Consider the following 21,754-nt stretch of genomic DNA (forward strand, 5'->3'; position numbering starts at 1 on the left):
GCACTGACCCTATTAGACAATGAAGGGGGAAAAAGACAAAAAAGAAAGTCAGTATTTGTCTTCAACCAATTAATTGGTTAATCAAGAAGTATTTATTAAAGTAGTTACTATGTGCCAGACACTAAGGATACAAAGGCAAAGATGAAATAATTGGACTCAACCTCATCAATTAGGCCATTAAGAAGTATTAATTAAGCATTTACTATACACTAGGAAGCATGTAAGGCACTGGAAATACAATGACAAAAATTGAATAGTCCCTATCCTTGAGGGGCTTATATATTCTGGGCCATGGATTTATAGTGTGAATTCTCACTTCAGCGCTAATGCTTTCCAAAAGAAGTTTTCCTTAATTATTTCCTCCCATTCTCCAACTGTCAGCATTCTCCTTGATCTGATACTATTAATATTTGCTTGGCACAATGTCATTTATCTTAAGGGGCAGCTTATCACAATAAGGAGAACGCTGGAGCCAGTTGGTCTTGAAGGAGTTAGTTGTTAAACTTTCATTACTAGCATTGACACTTTGGAAACATTGATAGCTTAGAAATGGACAAATACTGTGAATTGGTTTGGAAAATGAAAAGCCTCTGAGGATTACTGAGTTTTGATCCAATAGAAAGAGTCCTTACAGGTGGAATGGACAACAGAAGCAAATGTTAATCCTTGAGAATTCTTATTTTGTCCTGAGTATTCTGCATTTCTTTCCTGAAATTTCTTGAAGGTCAATGAAGGTACATTAGTTACCTACTTAGGTCACTTAAACCCTGAATCTTCTGTCCAAGGGAAACTAGTCCATTATCCATTTTTCTTGGTCTCAGGAGACCATACATTTAAATTTCCCTATCCTTGTATGACCCCCAAAGAGACAGGGAAAGTAGAGAAAGGATGCTTTACCACATAACCAGAGAAGAAGCCAATAGGCTTGATGGGTTTGATTCTGACACCAATTTCTCCTTTTGTGCCAGGAGGTAGGACATTACCATTATCATCAATTATCTGGAAAAAGAGGTCCATAAAATGAACGTGAGTGTCACACAAAGCAATTACACATCTCATGCTCCCTTCCCATGCAAATGAAAGATAATGTTTTGGAAAGTGACTTTAAATTGTTTTCCCAGCTACATTGTCAGACTGGGATCAAATCTTTCTAATTCAAACCTTTATAAACTTTTTCCTATTGGATTAAAAAACAGTTGAGTGATAAGTGGCTATACAGATAGGGCAAAATTCACTAGATTATCCATTGTTCTATATGAGCTTCTTCAGCTACTCCTGTGGTATATAGGAAGCCACTCACTGGTCTTGCCATTTTTCCACTTTCTTTCCTTTTCTTTATACTTACTTTCTGGTACAGGTGAGATGGATGGAAAAACTTCCTGACCACTAAAGTTGTTGAGTATGGTTAAAATTGAATGAATGCTTTAAAAACAGGTCCCTACACCATCTTCCTTGTAGAAAAATGATCATAAGAAGCTAATCTCTTAATAGTTTGTTCTTGATATGGGAATCTATGAAAAGAAAACCCCCAATAATGAAATTGTACCCAAGGACAAAATGGTTGACAAACCTGGACATCATAAGTGGATACTGCCTTTCCCATGAAGCCAGGTTTGCTTTCCTTTATGCTGGATCTGCAAAGGATTCCCTGTGAAAAGCACAGTGAAATGGGACAGTAAAATATAGGAGTCATACAGGGGGTGAACTTGCTGTCCAGCAAAAGAGACTCTTTTCTGTTCCAGCCACATCTGGGAAATTGGTGAAGTATGTTTTTTTACCTCATTTCCAATGCTCTTCTTCCCTTATTCTTGTTATTTTACTCTGCCCTTAACCCCACTTTCCTCAACTGTCCTGTATTGTTCCATTCACTTCAAGTCTGGTTTTCAGCCAGAGCTCAAGCTAGAAATGAACACAAAGAATTAACCCTGTTTAAAAATTCAGGATTAAAAAAAGAATTCAAAATTAATTTAGATCAATTTAAAAAAAACTGAAAGACTCAACATAGTGAGGGAGAATGCACCTTGGACTTGCAGTCAGAAGAGTTGAGTTTCAGTCCTGACTCTGCCATTTATTATTACTAGCTCATACCATTTTGTTTTTCTATTTCTCAGGATTCCTTTCTGAAAAATGGGTAGATATCACAAAGTTGTAGAGTAGGTGACAAAGGACAGAGTCCTGGAGGAAAACAAAGCCAGCTTCAGACATTTATTAGCTGTGTGATCCTGGATAAGTCATTTCACCTCTGCCTCAGGTTTCTCAACTGTAAAATGGGGGAAATAATAGCATCTACCTCCAAGATTGTTATGAAGATCAAATGAGATATTTGTAAAGTTATTCAGAAATCTTAAATGTAATATTGTTATTATCATTATTACTCAATGAGACACTCTGGGGTCTCATTGACAGCTAAGTCCAATCCCTTAATTTGACAGATAAGTTATGTTTAGTTAATTGATTTGCTCATGTTCATACAGGTGGTAAGTGTCAGAGACAGAATTTGAACCCAAATTCTCTGATTCTGAAGCCAGTGCTCTCTTCTTAATACATTTGACCCTTTTTCTGTTTCTCTTAATGAATTACTTGTCTCACAGGTAGGACCAAATGAGAGCACCTTATATATGTAAAGTGACATGTAACCATACCATTCTATAAAATGTGAATTATTACTTACTTGGGGTCTTTTATAGACAAAACACTATTCTCTAGACAGCATTGGGGGGAAGACTAAAACAACAATAACAACAGCCGAGGATGTAGCCTCTGGCTCTGAGCACCATATTATGAAGTTCTTACTTTATCCTTGGCTTTTTTCCATAGTTTCCAAACTTCTCCATCTCCTGATTAAGCCTCATATCCTTTATTGCTTACTAGGTCTCTGTTAGGTGTTATTTCTCCCATTAGAAAGTAAATTCCTTAAGCATGGACCTTTTTGCTTGTTGTATTTCCAGTGCTTAGCATGGTGCCTGGAAGATAGGCCTTGCTCACTTTTTCACTTATTTCCTTCTCTCCTTTCTTTCCCTCTCTCTCTCTTCCCTTCCTCCTCCTTCCTTGATCTCTCTCCTCCTTCCTTTTTCCTTTATTCCTTCTTTCCTTTTTCCTTCCTTCCCTCCCTATTTCCTTCTTTTTTCTTTCTTCTTCCTTCCCTCCCTCCTTTCTTTCTTTCCTTTCTTCCCGATTTCCTTCCTTTCTACTTCCTTCTTTTTTCTGTCTCCTGTGTCCATCTCTCTATTTCATAAACACACACACACACACTTCAAAGTCAAATAGGAGGTAAGTAAGGGAGAGAAGATGGATACAGAAATAACCAGGTAGAATGTGAAAATGCATAAGAAATACAAAATACTATGGAAATTCAGAAGGAGAAGAATAGCTTTTGTTTGAGAGAAATTGACCAGAACAGATCAGGGGAACTTTCATTGAGGAGTTTGCTCATTGAGTTGAGTCTTGAAATAAATAGCAATTCAGCTGGCAGTGATGGACAGGAGAAGACACTGCAGGTACAAGAAACAGATGGAACCTAGACCCAGATGAAGAAAAATGCTGGATTGGCTCAGAAAATAGTGAGTACTTAGTTCCGTTAGGCTGAAGATGAAATAGGATCATGGATCTAGAATGAAAGGAACCTTAGAGACTTTCAAATCCAACTTTTCATTTTACAAAAGAGAAACTGATATTGGGACTTGTCCATGATTACATAGTTTAACAAGTGTCTGATACAATATTCAAATAATCTCTTTGAAATACAAACCTAGCAGTGGTATTACTAGGTCATAGCTTGATAACCCTTTGCACATGGTTTCAAATTGCTCTCCAGAATGATTGGATCAGTTCACAACTCCACCAGCAATGCATTAAGGTCCCACATCTCTTCCAACATTTGTCATTTTTTCTTTTCTGTCTTATTAGCCTATCTGATAGGTATCAGGAGGAACATTTTATTTTTCTTTCTTTTTTCCTTAGTAAAGAGTTTTTTTTTTTCCAATTACATTTAAAGATAGCTTTCAACATTCATTTAAAAATAAAATTTGGGGTTTTAAATTTTTCTTCCTTCTTCCCAAGACAGCAAACTATCTGATCTAAGTTACACATATGCAATCATGTTAAATTTATTTCCACATAACTCATGTTGTGAAAGCTTCTCTCTCATGTGGGTTAATATGGATATATGTTTTCCTTGATTTAATATGTATACTTAATATAATTTGTTTTCTCAATCAGTAAGAGAAGAGTTGGAGATAGGAAAAGAATTTGGAACTTAAAATTTTAAAAAATGTTAAAAATAAATGAATGAATAAATAAGTACATTAAAATTAGAAGGGATATCTGGATTTTAATAGCAGATTTTGTAAGACCACTTCATATTCAAGATTCCCCTGAATGGACTGATAATATTAAAACTTCAGGGACTGAAGCAGACTTTTCGATACATTCTCAAATCCTCCCCACATATTGACAGTCACTCACTCCTCCCATCTGTAACATCAAACATTCAAAGCTCAGGTGACATTGCTTGTTACCATATTGGGAGATATGAGGATGGTGTGCTTGATAATGCTGCTATGTGAGCCTATGAAGCTTACTCATGTTTCCCATAGTCCTTTCTACCCTTGACAATCTACAGCTCAATCTGTAGCTCCTTTTTAAAAAAAAATTTAAAAATAATTATAACATTTTATTGACAGAACCCATGCCTGGGTAATTTTTTACAACATTATCCCTTGCACTCACTTCTGTTCCGACTTTTCCTCTCCCTCCCTCCACCTCTTCCCCCAGGTCGCAAGCAGTCCTATACATGTTAAATATGTCACAGTATATCCTAGATACAATATATGTGTGCAGAACTGAACAGTTCTCTTGTTGCACAGGAAGAATTGGATTCAGAAGGTAAAAATAACCTGGGAAGAAGAACCAAAATTGTTTCTCCTTTTCAAATGTCTTTAGACATTTAGCCAAATGGGAGGTTAATAATCAGCACAGTTCATACACAGAAAAGGGGGAGGAATTATTATGTGGAAGAGAAAAAAATCAAGGAGATAATTGATCTATAAGAGTAAAAAGGTGTCAGTTGCTATTCAGATTAACTGCCATCCCACTTAACAAGAGCCTCGATCTCTCCTATTCTGAGACTGCTTATTGGAAATCAGAGTGAAACCAAGCGTGTTCTTTTATTAACCCTTATAGTACTGACCCTTGACTCTAAAGCCAGCTTTGTTAGGAGGGATACTAAAAAAGCCAAGTGAGACCTTATTGTGGCAGGTCATTTCTGGTCTGGACATTCAGCTACTTGGCTGGCTTTTTCTACACATTAGTTTATATCTCTCTTTGTTGTGTCTATTCTAGAAATGATCTTGTTACTGAAAACTTTAGACATACCACAAAGAGCTGCATATTGATGACACTGGTTACTGACAGCTAAGTATCTGTGGTCAGTCAGATCTAGTAGTGAATAAGGGGCAGAGAGAAGCAGCAAAAAGGGGTAGGCAGGGAAGGAAGAGGCTGGGCAAAGGTATCATTGAATGCTGTGGGGAAAAAAAAGAAAAAAAGAAAAAATATTGCTATTTCATCTTCATCCTGACTGGCTTTTAAACTAATTGCCTGATTTGGTTCAGATATGTCACTTAGGTAGGAATATTTGATGATTTATAATTTCAGAAAATGTAAACACATTTATTTTCCCTTCTAGAAATTCTGGAAACAAGTTTTAAAAACTACTCTTAGGTCATGCTGTCTGAAGCTAAAGAAGAGAACACATACAGTTTCTGTCTGTCCATAGATTTCTTTGATATTCAGTCCAGTCTGCCTCTCCCACTTTTGCAGAGTTTCGGGGAGGAGGGTCTCTCCAGAGCTGACGCAGGAGTGAAGGCTTTGGAACTTGTAACTGAACAAAAAAAGTAAAGAAACAATTATTCTGAGTTCTATGGGAAACACTTTTAGGGAACAAAATTGTCCTGAGTCCCCAGAATCTCCAACAAGTTTCTGTCTTAGGGACTATGCTGGAACTGGAGAGAATATAAGGCTACATGGTTACCCAGACAAGATAGACCAGAGGCATTAGACTAGTGAGAAACTTGGTCTTTGGAAATGTGGTTTTCATTGTATTGGGATCAAGAAACGTTTGAATGTGTGGCATTTAAAGCTCTTTAGAGGATCTCTTATATTATTCCTCTTTGTTTTTGATGGTCAATATTCCATTGGATTATAAAAAGAACTCTGGGATAGGAGTCTGAGGAATTGAGCTCCATTTCTAGTGGGATTTATTTACTGTGTGACTCTGGGAAAACCATTAAACTTCTTCCACTTTCAGTTCCTTGATTTCTTATAAGGAATAATGAAGATGGGTGGAGTAGGGCATAGAAGTTTTATCTCATCCTACCCTTCAGTTTAGAATGTATAAATGAATGAATAAAATGAGGCTGAAAGAGATTAAGTGACTTTAAATCACTATAGTAGGAAGCAACAGAAGTGGGATTTGAACTGAAGTCCTTGGCTTCTTACTGGCTGGCTATTGGGACATAAAAGGCACCCAGCTTCTCTCCTTGCCACTAGAATTTCCTTTGCTAGACAACCTAGCAGCCTAAAACTCTGTCATTGGTCAGCTCCTTTTCCTTTAAGCTAGGAAGGCCATGGTTAGATCATACAGTGTTTCTGGTTATTAATATCTCAAAGGGAATTAGAAAGAACACAAACCCTAGAAACCACTTTAAAGCAAGTTAAATCCCATTTTTAAAAAGGTTGCTACATACCTATTACAGTGGTGAACCTTAGCAGTAAACCCTCATTCTAAGAAAGATGCTCTTGTCTGAGGACAGACTACTGACGTAGGAGGAACGTCACCCACCTACAAGCAATGAATGATATTACCTACCTGGTGAGATCTTGTTTTAGCAGCATCCGATATAGCATAGGAGGTGCTATCATAACATTGATGGGATATCTGGAGAGAGTCTGGTGAATAAGAACAGGGAGAAAGTTCAGATGTTGAACCTTGAGTCCATTATCAAACTAATACTAGATCTTTGTATTGGTGGATTTTGATATTGTGGGCACACATAGCAAGTCCCTAACAATATCCAATATCCATGTAATAATATGGAACTCAAGATGAGGAGTAACATTTCTTTTAATTGCTACTGTAGCTTCAATGCCATGTTCTTGATTCACAGTTTTATAGATCTAGAACTAAAAGTAACTAATAAATCTCATTTAATCTGATCCCCTTATTTTACAGAAATAGAAACTGAGGCACAAAGGAATGAACTCATTTGCCTAAGGTCCCACAATAAATGGCAGAGTCTTGGTACTCCAAATTCATGCTCTTTGCATTGAAGCATGCTGCCTCTCTGTCTGACTCACCACACAATTTTATTTGGAGCTCCCTCCTCCCTCATGAGAGTAGGAACTAAAACAAAGAGACCCAGGGAAAGTTCATCAATGCTAGTCAATGCAAACATGGAAGTCACGCATTTGTCTTGGGTGATCTCCTACTTCCCCTTTCAGATTTCTCTTCTTCTGGTATTCCCCATTGAGCCACTGCACTAAAATCCTGAATAGAACTTATGAAGTAGCTGATAATAACTTAGAGTGATACTCATCTCATGAATATATGCATTTCAACAGAGAACTCTGGACCAAAGGACCTTCGAGAGACAAAAAAATAAGTTTCTTATAGTAGGATAATAGTTTCTTATAGTCTCAGGGACTGGGGGTAGAAGAAGAAAAATATCGCTTATCTATTTAGGGCTAGAAGGGACCTTAGAGTCATCAAGATTAATTTTCTTCTTTTTACAGAGAAAAAAACCGAGACTCAAAAAAGTTAAATGATTTGTCCAACATTTCATAGGTAGTAAGGGCAGATTTTGAACCCAGTTCTTAAGACACCAAATAGGCTATTTTTCTGCACTCATTCTCTCGCTCAGGACAGAGAAATTTTCCTAGAAGTTTCTGTCCAATACAAACAGATGAAGCCATTTCCTTCTCCTCTGTATTAAGTTGGCTATAGTGATCAAAAATAACTTCCTCCTTCCTCAGAAAAAAAAAAACTTGTTTCCCAGTCAGTTCCTACTTATGTAAAACCAGAGGAGGGAGCTCATGCAGGAAATTTTTTTTTTTTTTTTAATTTATTGGCTGAGGCAATTGGGGTTAATGATTTGCCCAGGGTCACACAGCTAGGAAGTATTAAGTGCCTGAGACCGGATTTGAACTCAGGTCCTCCTGACTTCAGGGCTGGTGCTCTATACTGTGCCATCTAGCTGCCCCCCCATGTAGGAATTTTAAGGGCATCAATCCCATAGTAACATGCCAAACCTTATGTGCCTAGTAACTACATACTCAAAACATGTTCTTGTTATTGGTTCTTTGTTTTCAAAGAGGGTCATGAAATCTGGGAGAATATGCTTGTGACATGTAAGTGAATTGGACTTGAAGGACGGAAAGCTGTGCAAGGTAACCTGCCTTACTTTCCCCTCTGCAGCCATCTGGCTCCAGTGACCATAGAAAAGATTAGAGAAATTCATTTTTTCGATCTCAAGGAGAAAGTTGTGTGAACGGTGGCATTCATTTTCCTTTTCATCCTTCCCTCCACCAAGAAAACATTTCAGAAAATGAAAATAAATTGCACTCCCAGAAGAGAGGGGACTCTTCATTTAGGACCCTCTGGAATGCAAGGACTTCTGAGAAGCAATGATTTTGTCTGCAAATAAATCTCATAGGAAAAAAAAAATCAAGCATCATTTACTGACTCATCATTTTAGCTCAACATTACTTCCATTTGGAAAATGTCCGTTTCCTGTCAAATAAGATCCTAAGCATTTATAAACTTAACCCAAAAATGTCTAGGTGAATTAGTAACTCCCTTTGTCAAAAGATGACATGCTCCATTGGAAAGGAAATTGGAAAGAGGTGAAGTAGAAAGATTGCTGACCCTGGAGGATCAGCGTTAAAATTACATTGGCCCCTTTGGCTTTGGATAAGATGAAGCCTCTCTGGACCTCAGTTTCCTCATATGTAAAATGAACAGGGCAGACCTGATAGCCTTTATTTTTCCCTTTCATCTCTAGCCTATGAAACCATGACTGAGTTGGGACACCTGAATCCTAGATCACTTCTTGGGAATAGAGAATGCTGTGTCCTCAGCTCCTAAAACAATGTTGTTGTTTAATAGTTTTTCAGTGATATTTTACTCTCTGTGACACCATTTGGGTTTTTTTTTTGACAAGGATACTTGCTTGCCATTTCCTTTTCCAATTCATTTTATAGATGAGGAACTAAGGTAAAGAGAGTTAAGTGATTTGCCCAATGTCACGGCTAGTCATACCTGAGGCCAGATTTGAATTCAGGTTTTTTCAATTCCAGACCTGACACTCTTAACTACTGTCCCACCTAACTGCTCCACCTTGCACAGAATCTGGCACTTAATAAATATAGACTGATAGTCTTTAGCATGTCCCTTTAATTTTGAGTCTTAGCGATACCACTACACACCTGTCAGATTGGCTAAGATGACAGGAAAAAATAATGATGATTGTTGGAGGGGATGTGGGAAAACTGGGACATTGATTCATTGTTGGTGGAGTTGTGAACGAATCCAACCATTTTGGAGAGTAGTTTGGAACTATGCTCAAAAAGTTATCAAACTGTGCATACCCTTTGATCCAGCAGTGTTACTACTGGGATTATATCCCAAAGAGATTATAAAGAAGGGAAAGGGACCTGTATGTGCACGAATGTTTGTGGCAGCTCTTTTTGTAGTGGCTAGAAACTGGAAACTGAATGGATGTCCATCAGTTGGAGAATGGCTGAATAAATTGTGGTATATGAAAATTATGGAATATTACTGTTCTGTAAGAAATGACCAACAGGATGATTTCAGAAAGGCCTGGAGAGACTTACACGAACTGATGCTGAGTGAAATGAGCAGGACCAGGAGATCATTATATACTTCAACAACAATACTAGATGATGACCAGTTCTGATGGATCAGGCCATCCTCAGCAACAAGATCAACCAAATCATTTCTAATGGAGCAGTAATGAACTGAACCAGCTATGCCCAGAAAAAGAACTCTGGGAGATGACTAAAAACCATTACATTGAATTCCCAATCCCTATATTTATGCACACCTGCATTTTTGATTTCCTTCACAAGCTAATTGTACAATAATTTGGAGTCTGATTCTTTTTGTACAGCAAAATAATGTTTTGGTCATGTATACTTATTGTGTATCTAAGTTATATTTTAATATATTTAACATCTACTGGTCATCCTGCCATTTAGGGAGGGTAGGAGGTAAGAGGTGAAAAATTGGAACAAGAGGTTTGGCAATTGTTAATGCTGTAAAGTTACCCATGTATATATCCTGTAAATAAAAGGCTATTAAATAAAAAAAACAAAAAAACTTTGAGTCTTAGCTTTCTTGGAAGGTGATAGATGGAGTGGACGTGGAGTCAAGAAGACATAGATTCAAACCCCATCTCTGATACCAGCTAACTGTGTGATCTTGGATAAGTCACATAACCTTAATTTTCCCTTTTATAAAATACGAATAATAAATCTTGCAATACCTAACAACTGCAACAATAACTATTAGTAGCAGCATTAACATCCTGGCATAGTAGGAAGTACAATGCCTCTGGAGTCAAAGGATGTGGGTTCAAGTCTCAATTTTTATTCTCTTTATGACCTTGGTCATGACATTCAGCCTCAATTCCCTCATTCATAAAATGAAGGGGTTGGGCTAAATGTTCTCTGAAGTTTCTTTTAGTTCTATGGTCCAAGGTAGCATTTTAATTATTTGCAAATAATTGATTGTGAAGCGTGTTGCATACAAACCACCAAAGGTTGAATGTAATGTCGGCTTGCCTATCCAACAGAGTTTATCATGGAGAACCAATGAAAATAATATATGATAAAATCCTTTAAAACAGAAGAAGTGAAAAAATATATAAAGATACAACCTTACTTGACACAGCACTTGTGGTAGAGAGAACGAAGTACTAAAGGATTAAAAGAAAAAGAACTAGGGCAGATTGTTGAGTGACAGAGCCATTGATGGCAAGGAATTTGCTGGTCCTTTAAGACTAAGAGGTCATGTCACAATGTGTCCTTATGACTGCAACAGAATCTATAGCCAACAGGACCAGAGTCTAGCCTCTAGAGCTAGTCCTTGGTTCTGAGATGAAAATGGGGTTAAGGAAGTAGATGCATCTTTGCAAGCAGAATGATTTTCTATATCATAACTGCAGGATGAGATATCAATGAGAGTTTCTGGGTCAGGACTTAATGATCTCATCTATTAGCTCTCCATGAGCATCAGGGAATTTTGGATACATCCTTATCAAGCCCATGCAAGGGATCCAATCTTACATTGATGATAATCATTGGGTCCATCTTTTTCAAATGGTGGATGAATGAACATGCTCCAAATATCCAGGGTTCCAAAAATGTCCCCAAAATGTTGAGAATCCAACCTGTATCCGTTATACACCACGTTGTTTCTGAGGGTTGCAAATTAATCCAACTTCTCTCCCTGTAAAAAAACAAAAAGGTGTTTGCAAGCTTCTGTAGGAGGTGCCAGCATGTAATTGAACGCACATATGCATGTGGGGAAGCAGCTCACAACTTGAGCAATAGCAATGATGGATGCTCACCTGGGCTCTAGTGTCTTTTCTGCTCTAACCCCAAGTGAGTGAGTCGCATCCTACCCCGTATCTCCATTTTCTTATCTGCAAGACTGTAGCACTCTTTCTCCTTTTGGTTTTATAGAGACTTAGTGATAGGGGTAGAAAGTACCTTTATCAGAATCATGCCCCAAGTCATGTGGCTAATAAGTAGCTGAAGCCAGATTTGAACTTAGATGAGTTTTTCCAACTATTGGGGGGAGAGATGAGTGTGATGTAATAGTGGTGGGGAATTTCTGTTCCCTCATTACTAAGGATAAAACAAAGTGAGTGAAAAGCATTTAAATCAATAGAAGAGTTTCCTAATCAGCCAATGAAGTTGTAGAATGGATAGGGTTACAGGCCTGGAGTCAGGAAGACCTGAGTTCAAATCCAGTCTTAGATATTTGCTAGCTATGTGACCCTGGACAAGTCACAAGCCTGTTTTCCCCAGATTACTCATCTGTAAAATGAGCTAGAGAAGTAAATGGTGAACCATTCTAGTACTTTTGCCAAGAAAATCTCAAATGGGATCATCAAGAGTCTGAAATAGAGAAATAATAACAACCATTTCGTAACTTTAGTTTTCTTGATGTAACCTCCTAGAATTTGATTCTAGAGGATCAAAAGAGATAATAATTGTAAAACACTTAGCAGGGTGCCTGGTACATAGTATTATATAAATGTTGTTATTATTTGTATCTCCAGGAGATATTTAATATGTTTCCTCCAAAAAGAATTAAGTGATCAGTCAATAAATATTTATGAAATACATACTATGTTCCAGGCACATAAGCAAAGCTAATAGTTTTCCTAGGAGAAGTTGAAATTTAGCCCTGCCCCAATCATATGGAAATGAGTCCAATGACATTTCAAAGCTCCTTGAGATTCTTTTTGGGGGTAAAGAAGTATCCTTACCTAGCATCTAATTTGGATTTGAAGCCCAGACTCCCATGGGAGTGCTCTGCCATCTTGGGGGCACCGGTGGTCCCACTGGTGAAATAGATAGCCATTGCTTCTGCACAACTAGTCTCTACACAGTTGTGCACAGTGGAAGCTTCCCTGAAAGAAAAATTCATATTTTCTCAGCATCCAGGCAGAACTGCAGAAATTAATTCTCTTGAATGATATTTTCTGGAAAGTTACTAGGGCTTTGGACAACCTCAGGTTGTCTAAGTCCCTGGTTTTTAGGCCTAAGTAACAAGGATGTTTCACTTAAGCCAAATAAATGTTCATTTTAGAGGCTGGAACAGATTGGCTTATAGATTAGTATCAATTTAGCAGGTATTCTAACCTGTGTTTGGCAAGGATCTGCATTCAATTTTCTCATTTCCAAAGTGGAATCGATAAACTCTGTTGTCTTATTTTTCTGTTTTCATCCCAAATGGAAATGCTAAGAGTTGCAAAGCAAGAATCCCCAAGAAAATTGATCCTCAAGGCAGTCAAATGGAGAATGAGTGCCCTAAAGTGCCCAAAGCTATACGAAGAGAACTCAAGTTATAGATTCTATATAGCAAAAAAAGGAAGGACATCCAACCATTTCTTTCATAAACTTATAGTTCAGTATGCCCCTTGGTAAAATGAAGGTGCAGAAAATCATTCTTCAGTCTTTTCTATCTTACTTTTCCATGTTTTCCTCTTGTTATGGACACTCTCCCTTTCTCTCCTAAGGCAACTAACACACTTGTATTACTCTGAGACTCCTGTCCAGATTGAACATCTTTGCATGAACCCTGAATCTCTTATCTTCTTTTAATTTGTTGTGTGCAGCATCCTGAATAGAGATATTCTTAGGTAACTTTCATGTTGTAAAGAATTGGTTCCATTCATTCCTTTGATGGGCCATCCTTCTCAAAAAGGTTTGTATTTCAAAACAAAGGAATCACCAATGGTAGGATTTCAGGGGCAAAGCAGGGTAGTTAGGGCTCTTCCCAGGGGTCCTTCAATTACACAAAGGTGATTCCCAGCTTGTTGCAATGAGAGGAATTTAAAATTAAACATAAGAATATCTGCTAGCATAAAGAAACATCCCTCCTTCAAGAAACACATGTGTAACAGTTATTACAGAGTGAATAATATCTAGACGTTCACCGTAGTAGAGTTTTGAAGTCCATCCATCCATCACGTTTATTTTCTGACACTAGGAGTTTGACTTTCAGAGCAGGACAGTCAGGTGCCACTGCATCCACAATGGGAGCCAGGGCCTCATTGGTTATAATGCATTTGGCTTTTGAGGTCTGTAGCCGGTAAAGAATATCTTTTGTTACCAGCATAGTGGTACCAGGAATGAACACAAGTCCTGAAAGAAGCAAGTGATTATTGATTTATTCAATGAATAATTCCTTTAATAAATATTGATTGAATGTTTAATATGTACAAAGTGGGGTACTAAAAACCACTAGTGATATAAATAACATTAAATTGTGGCCCTTATTCCCAGTGAACTTACAGTTTATTGAATTATTTATTAATATATTTATTATCATCATCAATACATATTATATATTAGTTATGTATGTAATAATAATGATAATGTAACAATTATTTATTAATAAACTACAGTTTATTAGATGAGATGACATGTGCAATATAACCATAATACAAAAAAAACTATGATAAGAATAAAAAATGCTAACATATCTATAAAATACAAAGCAAACAAAGGTGCTAACTATAAATGAGGAATGAAACTTAATTTAGAATTGAAAGGATTCCCACGTAACTTATGAATTAGACTAGATGATCTCTGAAGTTCCTTGCAATTCTGAAATTTAATGATTCTTTGATTTTTATGATTTTATATCACTTTTGATTCATCAGGATAAGTGGGTGTACTGGATATTATCTTTTCCCAGTAGGGAAAAGATATTATCATCTTTAAATAATAGGCAGTGACCAGGAGATGTTGGGTAATAAGAAATAGACAACCAGAGTGTGTAGAATAAGGTGAGAAAATCCTAAAGAGAAAATTAGAATATTATCATCAGGCTACTGTGATTCCTTATTCTAGGTCACATGCTCATTCACAAAGCAGCAAAAAAGGAAAGCACTTTCAGTTTTCCATGTAAATGTCCAGTTGTTTCTTTGTAGTCCAGTCTACAGCCAGCAGTTTGCCTACTAACAATTTTCCTTTGAATGTTGCCTTAAGGTGACATTATGATCGAAGAGATTGGATGGGTCGTTGGTGTTCTCCCATTCCCTATTTCAACCCTGGGATTTCAGCCCTTGTCTGCATACATATCCCTGGTTCTTCACAAAAACTTAGTTAGTGGCCTGTAAATATCATTTGAAAAGTAACTCCCATGAAAAGTGCAAGCTGATATCATTTTAAAGTGAAACCTCTCAAAAAGCCAATGGAATTTAAATGAAGGGCTCTGGAAAACTGAAAAAATTTTAAAACCTAAAAAAATCAATCTTTAATGGTAGAATTTTGGCTAGACAATGGAAGATAGGTTTTGCTTTGTTTTTGTTTTTGTCAGGAGCTTTCTTGGCTGTTGAAAAGCATTTTATAGATTCATTCATTTAAAATGTTACCTTTGGATATTTGTCATCTTTTAAAAATAATTGATTTATTTTATTTTGATATATTACAAAAACCTCTGGGCATTATTCCAAATGAATTCCCCCAAATGTAGAGTACCCAAAAATAGTTTAGTAATTAAAGAGCAACTGTGTCTGATAATATTTGCAATCTTGCTTTTTCTTAATTTTTCATTTCTCAGAAGGGCAGATATTTGCTTTTATTAAGTTAATACCAATGTCAAGTAATATTTTTGATCTTGGTTTAACTACCATTTTAAATTTTCTTCCTTTGTTTTAGTTATCTTATAAATTGTTCATTTGGTTCTGTTTTGTCATTCTGCATCCCTTCATACAAGACTTCACATATTTGAATTGTTATTCATTGTGTTTCACGGTACAGTAATATCCTATCACACTGATATGCTACAATTTGTGCTGCCATTCTCCAAGTGTTGGATTTATTTTGTTCCCAATGTTTTGCTATTTCAAAACAATGCTGCTATGAATGTATTCATATAGATAGGCCTTTCCCCCTTCTCCCTAGATTCTTTTGGAGAATAACCCTAATAGTGAGATTGTTTGATCAAACAGTAGAAGTGATTTATACACTTTTATGATTTAAAAATAATTTTCGGTGATTGGACATTTTCACCAGTAGGAAATTAATATGCTTGTTTTCCTACATCTTATGAACACTAAATTTTTATATGTTTTGTCAATTTTGCCTATTTAATGGGTAATGTCTCAGAAATGTTTTAATTTTTGTTTCTTTGGAAATTAGATGAGCAGTGTGGATAGTGAGCCAGCCTGGAAACAAGGCTAACTGGTTTAAGTGTTGGCTTTGCCATACTCTACCAGTGGAATCATAGGTTGAACCCCTTTCCTTTCTTAGATGCTTTTGAGCACTGAGTTCATAATTTGTGTTTTCTCTTTTGAGATTTTTTTTGGTATCATCCAACTATTTGGGTATTGCTAAATAGTTAACTTAGTTATCTATTAATTTCTATCAACTCCCTTATATTTTGTTATTTTTACATTTGAAAGTTATTATTGTATATTATTTAAGATGCTGAACTAAACTTATATTTTAGTAAACTGCTTTATAAGTTTTCCCCATTGAATAAACAGATTTTTTTCCTTATTTCTTTGTTTTCTTGCATTTATAAGAGACTAGATTCCTATAAACATTTTCTTTTAAATCTTGCTTATCTAATCTAGTTTACTTTTTCTACTTTTTGTTCTATAATGTTTTGGTAATTATTGGTTTGTGATATAATTTGATATATTAACATGCTACCTAATTATTACAAACTACTTCATTCTACCGTTTTATTATTTCCCTAGATAATGTTGACCTTTTGTTTCTTTATATGAATTTTAAAAATTATTTTTATTCTATAAAGTATCCCCTTGGAAATGTGATTGATATAATGTAAATCTAGATTGATTTAATTACTAATAGAATTTTTATTATTATGATATACTTAGTCATGAACATTGAGTATCTCAATTTATCTGAAACAATTTATCTGCAAAAGTTAACTTATATTTTTATTTGTTTAAGTCCTATGTGTATCTTAGAAATAGTAATAATTACCATTTATTTTACTTTTTAAGTTTTACAAAGTGCTTCATAAGTATGATCTCATTTTATCCTTACAACAATCTTGGGAAGTAGTTGTTTTTATTATCTTCATTTTATAGATGAAGAAACTAAGGCACACAGAAGTTAAATGACTTGTCCAGAGTCACACATTTAGCAAGTATCTGAAATTTGTTATCTTTCTGTAGATCAACTCCAAGATATTTTGTTCATTTAACTGTCATTTTTAAATGATATTTCTCTATTCTTTATCCTAGTAAACAGAAATGCTAATGATTTGTATACTGATGCTACTTTGCTGAAGCAATTGTCTCAACAAAAAAGAAAACCTGGGCTAATTAATTAATTTTATCCCAAAATAAGCACAAGAGGATGTTTTTAAAATTAAAGGTAAGATGTACAGAATTAGTTTTTTTAAAACAATTGAACTAATGTTGGAAAAATGTTCAGGAATAGAAGTTTAGAATAAAAATAAAAATAAAAAATAAAAAAATAAGGACTACTTCAGCTGCATCCCAATAATCTGGTACATATCTAATTATTATCATGATTTTGATAATAATTTTTGATGCTTCTATGATTTGGTCTTTGACCAAATCATCATTTAAGATACTCTTTTCTATTTTCTTTTTAGGTCTACAATTTTTACAATTTTACTGTGTTGTGGTTTGTAAAGGATTCTATTTAACATTTCTATAATACATTTGCTGAAGTTCCTGATATCCTAGTGTTTTAAAAAATTAGTCCCATGAAAGACTGAGAAATATGTATAGTCATTAAAATTCCCATTTGTGTCTCAATATGTCCATCAAGACCAGTTTTCCCCAACATTTTATCTGTAATTTACTTCTTGTTTATTTTTCCTTTTAATTAATTATCTGACAAAGAGATGCCACAGTTGAATTGAATTAATATTTTACCACACATAATCCTGTTTTAGATTATTTTTTCCTTTGAGAATTTAATAAATATCAGTTTACATATATTTAGCTTTGTATCACAGGATAATAGTAACCTAGATTTAAAGATAGAAAGGGACCCCATAAATCTAGTCTAACCCTCTCATTTTGCAAATGATTAAATGAAAACTAGGAAGATTTAATGGATTTGAACCAAGATCTTCAGATCTAGATGTTTTCCTTATATCATACTGACACTTCAAAGTCATATTGTTTCATCATCTATGATGCTTTTAGTAATAATGCGGCTTCCCTGTTTATCTAATTTAATGTCATCTCTGTTTGCTATTGCCTCATATGAAATTATAACTGCAACTTCTGCTTTTTTGAATTTAGCTGAAGCATAATAGCTTTCCCACAAGTCCTTTACTTTAAATGTTTATCAGCTTCTCTGGTTTAGACCTGCTTTTTCTATGCGTAGTGTTATTTTTTTATTCCATTCTGTAATTTATTTTCCTTCATTGGTGAATCCAGTCATTAATATTTAAGATAAAAATTGTTTCCCCTACATTGAATCTTTTAATATTTTTTTTCCTTGACACAAGATACCATACTACAGGCCAATTTTACTTGAAGTACTAATAATACAGAGCCATTTACTCTCCTAACTTTATCCCAGAGATAATGATTTTCTCATTTTGCAACAATCTAATTTTAATCATCCTCTCTTTCCAGAAAGAATCAGATTTCTATGAGTATAAGATAAAAAGAGTGTGGAAAAAAAGAAATTGAGGATAAAAAGTTCAAGAATTGAGAAAGATTCCATAATGCACACAGAAGTGGCAGATATGAGTGTTTAAGGAGTTGGAAGACCAGGAAGTGTCAGGATTGAATTCGATGGGAATGGTTGGTGGAAATAATAGGAAAAAAAAAAAACCTTTTGCTTTGGGCAGTTGTTCTAGGGCATCATTACATTGCTTTTTCTTTCTTTTTGAAAAAGAGAATTTTCTTCATTTAAAAAAACCCATAACACTTATTTCTTGCATTGGGACTCTTTTTTATTTACTCATTGTTTTGGTTTTGTTTTCCTGTAAAATTTTCTTTCCTTTTCCTCTCTTATCCTTTTCTTTTTGGTATGTTGTTTTATATGGTACTTTTGTCTTTTGAAGGTGGTACAAGAAAAGTTAGGACAAGTAGTGATCACAGTCTTCTCAATGGAAGTTTGGAGTTATATGTATTTAAAAAAAATAGTTCTGTAATCCAAAGGAACATATTTTCCTGGGAAATTTCAGGCATGTGAGAGGGAGAGAAATATTCTTCTCTTGGACTGGTATCCTATCTATACAAGCCTGCCTGATTGCAGGCAGACCATAGTTATATAGTTTGAATAAATCATAGAGATTATATGCACATCACTCCAGTACTTTCTAAAAAAATCTAAGCACTTCTTTCTTGAGTTATTTGACTTGTATTCACAATTCCCCTCCCGGGAAGGAATTGGAAAGTATTTTCTTTTTTATAGTTGATGAAAGCCAGGGCTCAAAGAAGTACAATAATTTGTTCAAGTTACACAACTAGTCTTTGTTTGAAGAGGGCTTAGAGTCTGATTCTTTATGTCTATTAGATTATATCAATAGAGTACATTAGAATATAGAATTATAGTCATTGCCAAAATTCTCCAACCTTTTTTGAAGATCAGTGACAGAAAAGAAAAGGCAAGTTAGAAGGTTGCTTTTGTTTTGCTGTAGATATGCCAGTGAGCAGGGTAAAGGGCAAAGAGTGAGAGAGATCGAAGAAGGCAGAAAACCTGAATAGTCATAGCCTGAATAGTCAATCTCATCAAGAGCGAGCTGATTATCACAAATGCAATAGATCCAAAAGAAGCAGGAAATAAAGTGGCAAGTTTTATGACAAAAAATGTATCTCCTCAGTTCCTTGCTGTGTTAAGTTATGGGAAGTGTGGAAAGTAAAGGGATAGTTCTTTTTTTTTTTTTTTAAACGGTGAGTTAGCATTTTTGTATACTTCAATTTAAGTATCTAAGATTTGAGCCTTGCAGTATACTGACCTGCTCGTATGCAACTCGTGATTGCCAGCCACCACTCGGGAATCCGGGGCAGAATCACAATCACTCGGTCTCCTCGCTGAAGGCCACAGGCATCTGAGAGGACATTGGCCGCCTGGCGGGTATAATCACATAACTCTTGGTAGTTCCACTTCACTTCATTGCCTTTATCATTCACCCACCACAGAGCTGGGGTCAGGGCTTTCTTGCCTTCCTGATGAAACAGAAAACCTAGTAACACAATATGCAGAGACCGGCCATCCAAATGGTTTCAAGTGTTTTATGGTCTTTAAGACTGTAACAGTTGCCAGACATTTGAGAGGTAGCAGAGGAGATTAATCCTTGGGACCATATATATAAGTGTGTACACATACCCACATACACATAGGTACATGCATCCATACACATACACATATAGCCTGTATCATTTGGAAGAAAGAGCTCTCCAGTTTGTGTGGGAGAGTAGCACTGGTAATGCTGGATCAAGGGCTCTGAATCCAGAATGAATTCACATGATCAGAGACTCATATCAACATGGACATTATTACAATACTGTAACATCATTTTAATGTTGCTTTCAAGACACCATTTTGCTTATAGATGTTTCTTGATTCTCTCTAAATGTCTTAGGTCTTGTTATTCTTTACAGATTTTATTTGTCTACTAGACAATTTTGTTTGTGAAAGCAATGACCAGGACCAGAATCAAGCAGGGAAGAAATAAAGAATCCCAGAATGTTGGAGCTGGAAAAGCTGGAATCCTAGAGATGATGTGGTCTAACTTCCTTAATTTTGAGGAAACTGGAGCTAAGAAAGAAGAGATTTAGTTAAGATCATACAGTACCCCTGGCAGGTCTAGAAGTTAAGTTTTTTAACTCTCTGGGAGCCACTTTCACTCCAGTATTTGTGCTTGTAGATAGGCAAATTGCTAAATATGGTGCAATCTCAGGCTAAACTATAATATAATATTCTGGGCTGGGCAATTACAACATTCTGATACATTAATCAGGCTGCTAGGTGGTACCATGGAGAGAGCACTAGTCTTGGAGTCAGGATAACTTGAGTCCAAAATCCCATCTCAGACATTTCCTAATTGTATGATTCCACAAAAATCACTCAACTTCTTTCATCCTCAGTTTCCTCATCTGTAAAATGGAGATAATATGTATAATGCTTTTCAAACCTTAAGACATATAAATGCTAGCTAGATATTATTAGGGGAACCACACTCATGTCTCTCCAGGAAGCCAAGAGTAGAAAGAAGCCAAGAACTAATTTCTGGGACTGAGAAAGTTTTCTTTAGCCTATGTAGGGTGGAGAGGAGGAAGGAGGAAGAATAGACTCTGACCAGGTAAATGCTTAATCTTTTTAGGTGGGCTTCAGGTCTATTAGCATATATGTATTTGAACCCTGCAACAATCTTTCTCTTTGCCCTAGTGTTAGGGCCTTTTTCAGCTGCATTTGCCTGCTTAATCCCTTTTCCCTCTATGATGGAAGGAAGATTCTGATGGATGATTGAAGGAAGATTTTGATGATTCCAAAGAAAATGACTTACCACCCCTACTTCTATGTTTATCCCACGAGACATATTGGAGCCCAGAGAGAGGAATATTTTAAGCAAGGTCACAGAGCAATCAAACCAAGACTAGAACCTAGATTTCTAAACTCCCTGGTAGCTAATACCCACTTCCATTGTACATTGTTGTAGGTAGGCTGCATCCCCCCATGTTTATTCTTCAGACAAAAAAATAAGATCAGGGAATGAGATTAGAGTATCTAAATTGGGTACAAAATAGAATGGAAAGGGGGAGGAGGTGCAATCTGATTTCAGCTCTATGATGTTGGTCATAGGAAAGCCTCCCATTGCTTTCTGCAAACAAATTAAATGAATTGTCCCTTGGGGAAATTCTGACAGAAGAATTACTTCAATAAGGAAGTATGTGGGAGAGCTAGAGAAAAAGATGGGATAGGGATGCTTGAATCTAAAACTGTCCACATTGCAGGAAAGAAGTAG

The 21,754-nt window shown here is 35.9% G+C and overlaps 1 protein-coding gene across 2 annotated transcripts in view; it reads right to left on the bottom strand.

Annotated features, from left to right (window-relative positions):
* LOC100932504 (acyl-coenzyme A synthetase ACSM2A, mitochondrial) overlaps positions 1-21,754 on the bottom strand; it is a 32,972-nt gene that overhangs the window by 4,666 nt on the left and 6,552 nt on the right. For both annotated transcript variants that reach the window (XM_031942506.1, XM_023497393.2), the window contains exons 3-10: positions 19,745-19,955; positions 13,746-13,953; positions 12,573-12,716; positions 11,362-11,524; positions 6,866-6,945; positions 5,755-5,878; positions 1,571-1,648; positions 898-999 (exon numbers count right to left, since the gene is read on the bottom strand). In XM_031942506.1, the coding sequence (XP_031798366.1) occupies positions 898-999; positions 1,571-1,648; positions 5,755-5,878; positions 6,866-6,945; positions 11,362-11,524; positions 12,573-12,716; positions 13,746-13,953; positions 19,745-19,955 (1,110 nt within the window). The remainder of the gene's footprint in view (positions 1-897; positions 1,000-1,570; positions 1,649-5,754; positions 5,879-6,865; positions 6,946-11,361; positions 11,525-12,572; positions 12,717-13,745; positions 13,954-19,744; positions 19,956-21,754) is intronic.

Source organism: Sarcophilus harrisii, chromosome 1 (assembly GCF_902635505.1).
Source record: "Sarcophilus harrisii chromosome 1, mSarHar1.11, whole genome shotgun sequence".
Classification (NCBI taxonomy): domain Eukaryota; kingdom Metazoa; phylum Chordata; class Mammalia; order Dasyuromorphia; family Dasyuridae; genus Sarcophilus; species Sarcophilus harrisii.